This window comes from Coregonus clupeaformis, chromosome 7, assembly GCF_020615455.1.
Source record: "Coregonus clupeaformis isolate EN_2021a chromosome 7, ASM2061545v1, whole genome shotgun sequence".
NCBI classification, from domain to species: Eukaryota; Metazoa; Chordata; class Actinopteri; order Salmoniformes; family Salmonidae; genus Coregonus; species Coregonus clupeaformis.
The window spans coordinates 12,436,475-12,445,127 of NC_059198.1; the positions used below are offsets into that span (position 1 = coordinate 12,436,475).

Here is an 8,653-nt window from a genome sequence, read left to right on the forward strand (position 1 = left end):
GAGGGAGCTGAAAGTCCGTATTGCCCAGCGACAGCCCCGAAACCTGAAGGATCTGGAGAAGGTCTGTATGAAGGAGTGGGCCAAAATCCCTGCTGCAGTGTGTGCAAACCTGGTCAAGACCTACAGGAAACGTATGATCTCTGTAATTGCAAACAAAGGTTTCTGTACCAAATATTAAGTTCTGCTTTTCTGATGTATCAAATACTTATGTCATGCAATAAAATGCAAATTAATTACTTAAAAATCATACAATGTGATTTTCTGGATTTTTGTTTTAGATTCCGTCTCTCACAGTTGAAGTGTACCTATGATAAAAATTACAGATCTCTACATGCTTTGTAAGTAGGAAAACCTGCAAAATCGGCAGTGTATCAAATACTTGTTCTCCCCACTGTATATATATATATTTTTACAAACAAGGGCTCATATTGAGTGTATTTACATGTGTACATATGAACCACGCTAATTATATGTATTTTAGAATGTAACTTTTTATGAAATTTGTATATAACGGTTGCATGCTAATTGCTAACCGCTAGCTAGCTATTTTTGTTAGCTTCTGTTATTGTTAGCTGTCCATTGGTTTTTGTTACATTTAATACACAGGCTTAAAAGGGATTTTAATGTATCTGAAATTGTGTGAATGTGTTTGCTATTGGAATGGATGTAAAAATATAATTTTCTACAAAGAGTTTATTTTTAATTAGGGCTGTCAGAGTTAATCAGGCACAATTTTTTAAAATTGTGATTAATCACATGGTCTGAAAGCATTCAAAATACATGATCTATACAGTACAGCTTAAAACAACAATGCGATGTCAAAACAAATTTACCTTGAGGTTAAAGAAAGTGAGCTTTATCAATTTACCTGATTTTGCTAACTGTTACTTTGGACAAAATCAAGACGTCAATATTCTTTATATAAAAAAGCTTAAACGACAGCTCTATCTGAGCAAATTCAGAATTTGTTATTAATCGTAATTAATCACAGCAAAACTTGCGATTAACTAATTTACATGTTTTGTCATTTGACAGCCCTATTGAACAGTCAATATTCTGAGATTGAGAGAAATTGATAATAACTATACATTGGAAGTGAAACCCAGTGTTGGCCCTCTTGGTCTAATAGTCAAGACATTGGCTTCTCCTGTGGGAGACACAGGTTCCAATACCGCCGGTTACAAAAGCACACATGTGAAACTTAGAATAGCACATGTGAAATGTTGAGAAACCATGTGTCTGAGTCATGTGAAAAATCTATGTGAAACTTCACACGTGTCCGAAAATGTGTCATTCATTCTCCTCACATGTGACATTTTTCTAATGTGTGAAAAATAAACGGGAAATTCCATGTGAAACTTCACATGTCCGAAAACCACGTGCCTGACTAATTTGTCATTTCTATTCATCATGGATGGTAGCCAAGGGCCTGAAGCTCCCTGAAACTCCCCACATGACAGGTCTGGGGCTACAGGTAATGTGATGTGTCCTCACTGTGGCTCCCCAGGACCATAAACATACCAAAGGCTACTACCGGCCAGTCACACTAATATATAGTAACCACAACATCTGCATGGCATGAAAGGACATTCCCAGTATTGGCCGGCTTTAAATACCAAACCACAACATGCTCATTTCAAAAGCATGCACCTCAACATGCAGACACAAATACTTCAGAACCTAAGTAAGGAAACATCACTCACATGGATGGGGTCCAGTATCTTGACAGCCGCTTTGCTGCCATCGATCTTGTTGAGCACTTTGTAGACTTTGCCATAAGTCCCTTTCCCGATGGTCTCGATGATCTCCCAGGTATCTGTCGGATCAGGAAAGGTGTCGAAGATAATCGATTTCCCTGATTGTGGAAACATCTTCATGAGAGATCTCCTGGGAAAGAGAGGGGGAAAGGAAGAACATGGCCAATGTGAATTAAAATGTCTTGTTAAAGCCCCAACTAGCTCCACTCCAATGTTCAAAGCGCAAGGCCTGTGCACGCTGTGTATTGGAGTTAATCAAGTATCCTTGAGTAATGTTCTCAGGACATTATGAACAACCCTTACAATTACAATAATAATAATAACACTGCGGAAGTTACAAATCAAATCAAATCAAATCACATTTTATTTGTCACATACACGTGTTTAGCAGATGTTATTGCGGGTGTAACGAAATGCTTGTGCTTCTAGCTCCAACAGTGCAGTAATATCTAACAAGTAATATCTAACAATTTCACAACATATACCGAATACACACAAATCTAAGTAAGGAATGGAATTTAAGAATATATACATATATGGACAAGCAATGACAGAGCGGCATGGACTAAGATACAATATAATATTATAGAATACAGTATATACATATGAGATGAGTAGTGCAAGATATATAAACATTATTAAAGTGACTAGTATTCAATTTCTTAAAGACGCCAGTGATTTCAATTGGCAGCAGCAGCCTCTAATGTGCTAGCGATGGCTATTTAACAGTCTGATGGCCTTGAGATAGAAGCTGTTTTTCATTCTCTCGGTCCCAGCTTTGATGCACCTGTACTGACCTCGCCTTCTGGATGAGAGCGGGGTGAACAGGCAGTGGCTCGGGTGGTTGATATCCTTGATGATCTTTTTGGCCTTCCAGTGACATCGGGTACTGTAGGTGTCCTGGGCAGGTAGTTTTCCCCCGGTAATGCGTTCGGCAGACCACACCACCCTCTGGAGAGCCCTGTGGTTGCGAGCGGTGCAGTTGCCGTACCAGGCGGTGATACAGCCCGACAGGATGCTCTCAATTGTGCAGTTTTGAGGGTTTTAGGTGCCAAGCCAAATTTCTTCAGCCTCCTGAGGTTGAAGAGGCTCTGTTGCGCCTTCTTCACCACACTGTCTGCGTGGGTGGACCATTTCAGTTTGTCAGTGATGTGTACGCCAAGGAACTTGAAGCTTTCCACCTTCTCCACTGCGGTCCCGTCAATGTGGATAGGGGGGTGCACCCTCTGCTGTGAACAGGGAGTACAGGAGGGGGCTGAGCACGCACCCTTGTGGGGCCCCCAGTGTTGAAAATCAGCGAAGTGGAGATGTTGTTTCCTACCTTCACCACCTGGGGGCAGCCCGTCAGGAAGTCCAGGACCCAGTTGCACAGGGCGGGGTTCAGACCCAGGGCCTCGAGCTTAATGATGAGCTTGGAGGGTACTATGGTGTTGAATACTGAGCTATAGTCAATGAACAGCATTTTTATATAGGTATTCCTCTTGTCCAGATGGGATAGGGCAGTGTGATGGCGATTGCATCGTCTGTGGATCTATTGGGGCGGTAAGCAAATTTAAGTGGGTCTAGGGTGACAGGTAAGGTAGAGGTGATATGATCCTTGACTAGTCTCTCAAAGCACTTCATGATGACAGAGGTGAGTGCTACGGGGCGATAGTCATTTAGTTTAGTTACCTTTGCTTTCTTGGGTACAGGAACAATGGTGGCCATCTTGAAGCATGTGGGGACAGCAGACTGGGAAAGGGAGAGATTGAATATGTCCATAAACACACCATCCAGCTGGTCTGCGCATGCTCTGAGGATGCGGCTAGGGATGCCGTCTCGCATGAATGGAAGCATGCAACCATGGTAACCACAATTGGAGGGAAATATGTAGAACTGCCAAGACTGGAGCAATATTGCTTCTTTGCAGAGATGTGAATCATTTGATTTGATGTGCCAAGAAGGTAGCCCTTTTGTTTGTTTGATGTTATAGTCATTAACGGACTGAAAAGACCCGAAATACAGCCAATGTTTTAGGTTTATTTATTCACACCGAAGAAAATAAGTGAAAGACCAAACAGTACAGATAAAAAAACAGGTAAAAACGGTATGCATGTGAGGTTGGAAGCCCAAAAGGGCTAAAATTGCTCAATCAGTTAAACAAAGCATATTAATTATAATTGTACATGATATACAAGAAAAAACATGTTTGATTATGTGTGTGTGTGTGTGTGTGTGTGTGTGTGTGTGTGTGTGTGTGTGTGTGTGTGTGTGTGTGTGTGTGTGTGTGTGTGTGTGTGTGTGTGTGTGTGTGTGTGTGTGAATGTGTGTGAGTGTGAGAGTTAGGCTACATGGAGGGGATTATTGGGTAGTTTGGTTCATCAGGCTGACCCCCAGTCTTCGCTTGAAGTTATTGAGGGATGATGATGTTTTAGCAATGTGAGTATAAGAATTCCAGAGTATGGTACCTCTGTATCTGATAGAGAATTGACTATGTGAGGTGTAGCAGTGGGGAGGGTGAAGGTTATCGCAGTGTCTTGCGTTATATAGATGGATTTCAGAATTAACCTGGAAGAATCCATTGAAGGATTTAGGTCAATTGTCTGGGAGGTATGAGTATTTGTAGATGAAAGTGCATAATTGGTGTGCATTAATGTCGTAAATTGTATGGTGAGTAATTTGTGTAGGTAGGAGGCATATGTACTGGCCCAGACAATATTCCAGTAAATTAAGCTAGAGTATAGAGTTAGGAAGCAAGCCTGATGAACCAAACCACTATTTGTTAGTAAAATATATTTTGATGGATATCCGAAGTAGGTGAGTAAATTTGTTCTTATACTTTTTGTAATTTGCAGAATTCAGGGGAGAAGGATTTGTGAGAAACTTTTTATACAACTTGTTTTTTTTAACTGAGGATATTTTGAGACCGGTTGTAAACCAAGGTTTCCAGAACCCTTCTGCTGCTCTCTTATGTGGTTTAACTAAGGGAAAGCAGTGGTGAAATACAGAATGGAAAGATGTGAGAAAAGTTTGGTAAGCAGACTCCATATCAGCCTGATTATAAACACTTTCCATGAAATATCATCAATCAACATCTTAAAGCACTCACAATTACTTTTGTTAAATATTCTACATTTAATGCTACTAATCATTCCCATCTGTTGAAATTTGAATCTGAATCAACACAATCATTATATTTATAATTTGTCTCATTACTATCTAATGGGTTAAAGACAGTTATCAAGGTTGATATCCTGTCCAACTAAGAGAGATACAGAGTTGGAATCATCCAGAGAGTGGAACGGAAACATAGAAGTGCATGCCTCACATGTCCAATACAACCATACATTTGTGTTAGTTTTATCAACAGGGGTGCATGTCCTATGGAATGCACCTTGACACAGTCCACATAACACCACTGAAGACTTCAGAGGGTTATGACATTTAGAGCAATGTGTGTTTTTGGGCAGGAGGTTAGGTGAAACACATGAACAAACTAGAGTAAATATGTGTGTGTATGTGTAGGTGTGTATGCGTGTGTGAGTGGGAATGAGCCCTACCCCTTGGACATTGAAAACACTAGACGCACCAGTACTGAACAAATGACTGCCCTGTTAGCGTGGGCCGAGAACTCAGGCTGAAGTTTCTCTGGGTCCATTACGCGATCAAAGGCTTCCAAAACAAAACCTAATGGATGATCCCTCTAACATCAGAGACAACAATGGGATAGAACAGGAAGGCCTAAATAAGCCTACTGTCTTGATGTAAGGTAAAATACCAAAGGGTGAGTGTATCATTCCACCTGGAAGAAGGACTCTCAGTACTTTGATGGTGTACTTTGATGGTAGCCACTGGCCAGCAATGTTCAACCAATTGTCTTATACTGTATTAGTGAATAGATGGACGTACTACAGTTTGCGTATCTGAAAAGGCAACTAGACATAATAGGAAATCTCTAAAAGACCAACAACAACAAACATTTTGGGAATATAATGACCACTACAAAGCGCTTACTAGTACAGCGCATTCGGAAAGTATTCAGACCCCTTGACTTTTTCCACATTTTGTTACGTTACAGCCTTATTCTAAAATTGATTAAATTGTTTTTTTTCCTCATCAATCTACACACAATACGCCATGAAGACAAAGCAAAAACAGGTTTTTCAATTTTTTTGCAAATGTATTAAAAATAAAGAACGGAAATATCACATTTACATAAGTATTCAGACCCAATTTTAGAATAAGGCTGTAACGTAACAAAATATGGAAAAAGGGAAGGGGTCTGAATACATTCCGAATGCACTGTATCTCAGCCTAATTAGGCTATAAAGACACAGCTCAAGTTAAAGGCCTATAGGTACGTGCATCCTGTCAACTCCTCCAGTCACTAACTATGTGGAGATTGCATCCCACTGTGAGTTTCCTTAACTTGGATGTTTGAAAAATAAAGTAAAGTTTGTATTCTGACCCACATTCTGCAAACTCACACAGGGGTGTATGTTCCCATTTCCAAAAGCATCCGGAATCGAGAGTCAAAGCAGGGATATCAGTCCCTATCTCTAGAGCAGAGGACACATCACATTACCTGCAGCCCCAGTTGGTCTTCCATCTCCTGAATGGGGGCTTTACACTGCATGACCTACAATCACAGGAAGATAATGGGGGCAAGATAGCCCTCCCCCATCCCAGAAAACAAATGATAGTAACCAAATAAAAAGATCCAACCAACACTCAAAGAGCCATGTCTGCATGTAAAATGTGGTTTAGAAACAAACCAAACAGGCAGTAAGTTACAGCTGACAACCACACACAGTACACCTCCATGGGGCCAGATCAGTCAGGCCAAGGTTATCCCCTGATCAAACTCACACAACTTTGTCTATCTAATCCACAACAACACCAAAACCAACAACAGAAAAAAAAACTTACATAGTTTTGTCATTGTGCCTGGGGACATATTTGGAGGAGAATTAATCCATTTTCGGTGAATTCGGTTAGCTTCGAGGGAGTGAGAGAGGGAAAGCAACTATGAGTGTAAACAGCAGAGGAGGAGCTAACCAGCGCTAATCTCGCTAGCAATCCCCTCGCTCCTTCCATTGGAAACAATCTCTAAGTAGTAGGAGATATGTCAGGATTAAGAGGAATTAGCCAGTTGCACCATGAGCCTTTCCCCATATAGATGCCCATTCATACACAAAGCAAAGCTGATTAGCGCAACCTAAAAATATGGTGCTTGCTAAAGACACAGTGCCATCCATTTCTCTTCTTGGTGGTCTTGTACAGAATTGACTACTGAGCATTGTATTAACTCTATTGCATGTAATCCCTGTTATCCATGTACAGTGTTTTGTTAGGATAACATAAATATACTGAACAAAAATATAAACGCAACATGCAACAATTTCAACGATTTTACTGAGTTACAGTTCATATAAGGAAATCAGTCAATTGAAATAAATAAATTAGGCCCTAATCTATGCATTTCACATGACTGAGCAGGGGCGCAGCTATGGGTGGGCCTGGGAGGGCATAGGCCCACCCACTTGGGAGCCAGGCCCAGCCAATCAGAATGAGTTTTTCCCCACAAAATAACTTTATTACAGACAGAAATACTCCTCAATTTCATCAGCTGTCTGGGTGGCTGGTCTCAGACGGATGTGGAGGTCCTGGACTGGCGTGGTTACACGTAATCTGCGGTTGTGAGGTCGGTTGGACGTACTGCCAAATTATCTAAAACTACGTTGGAGACGGTTTATGGTAGAGAAATGAACATTCAATTCTCTGGCAACAGCTCTGGTGGACATTCCTGCAGTCAGCGTGCCAATTGCATGCTCCCTCAAAACTTGAGACATACGTGGCATTGTGTTGTGTGACGAAACTGCACATTTTAGAGTGGCCTTTTATTGTCCCCAGCACAAGGTGCACCTGTGTAATGATCATGATGTTTAATCAGCTTCTTAATATGCCACACCTGTCAGGTGGATGGATTATTTTGGCAAAGGAGAAATTCTCACTAAAAGGGATGTAAACAAATTTGTGGCCAAAATTTGAGAGAAATACTTTACATGTTGTGTATATATTTTTGATCAGTACTGAACAAAAATATAAACACAACATGTAAAGTGTAGTTCCCATGTTTCATGACCTGTTGAACCACTACACATAAACTCTGTATTTCATATATTCAGGGCAACATTTTCTTCGCGCAAAATAATTGTGCAAAGTGCTAAAACTACTCTAAACCTCATTGAAATCTCACAGTGTGAGTTAATTTGTAACTTTTCTTCAACAATATGCATTATAAAGGAAGCAAGTATTTAAATAGAGTTGAGTAAACTTAGCAATGCATAAATAGTCACAGCTTTATAGTGCACATAATTGAAGAAAAGTTTCAATTTAATGCCAGATTCTAATGAGATTTATGGTATTTTTTGCACTTTGCACAATGCTTTTGCAGTCTGAAAATGTCTCTTGTTTAAATGTTTGTGTTAAAAATGAACATGAATAAATCAGTTTAAAAAAGTTTAAGGTTTGTGACTAAACCTGATTACATACATTATCCTACAGGGACATTTATCAGCAATTACCTATGCAGAGCAATTAGGCTTCTATACAGGCGTTCAAGTCTGCCATAATAGAGCTGCTTGTTAGTGTAATGTACAGGGCCTAAGTAACCCACAGAAATTGTAAATAATGTATTACAACTCTATACGTGATGACATATTGTAACATAGAAGACATGGGTGAGATCTAAGAATTGGCTGGCTCACCCTAACACTAACACATGCTGTGGGGCCTTAACCCTAGGAGGAGATTCTGACTGTGTGTGGTGTGTGTGTGTGTGTGTGTGTGTGTGTGTGTGTGTGTGTGTGTGTGTGTGTGTGTATGTGAGTGTGTGTGTGCCTGCTTGCTCAGAC

General features: G+C 40.4%; 1 protein-coding gene across 1 annotated transcript in view; it reads right to left on the reverse strand.

Annotated features, from left to right (window-relative positions):
- myo3a (myosin IIIA) overlaps positions 1 to 6,769 on the reverse strand; it is a 94,008-nt gene extending 87,239 nt beyond the window's left edge. The window contains exons 1-2 of the mRNA XM_041880303.1: positions 6,666 to 6,769; positions 1,704 to 1,887 (exon numbers count right to left, since the gene is read on the reverse strand). Coding sequence (XP_041736237.1) covers positions 1,704 to 1,887; positions 6,666 to 6,667 — 186 coding nt within the window. The 5' untranslated portion in view covers positions 6,668 to 6,769. The remainder of the gene's footprint in view (positions 1 to 1,703; positions 1,888 to 6,665) is intronic.
- Positions 6,770 to 8,653: the final 1,884 nt, after the last annotated feature.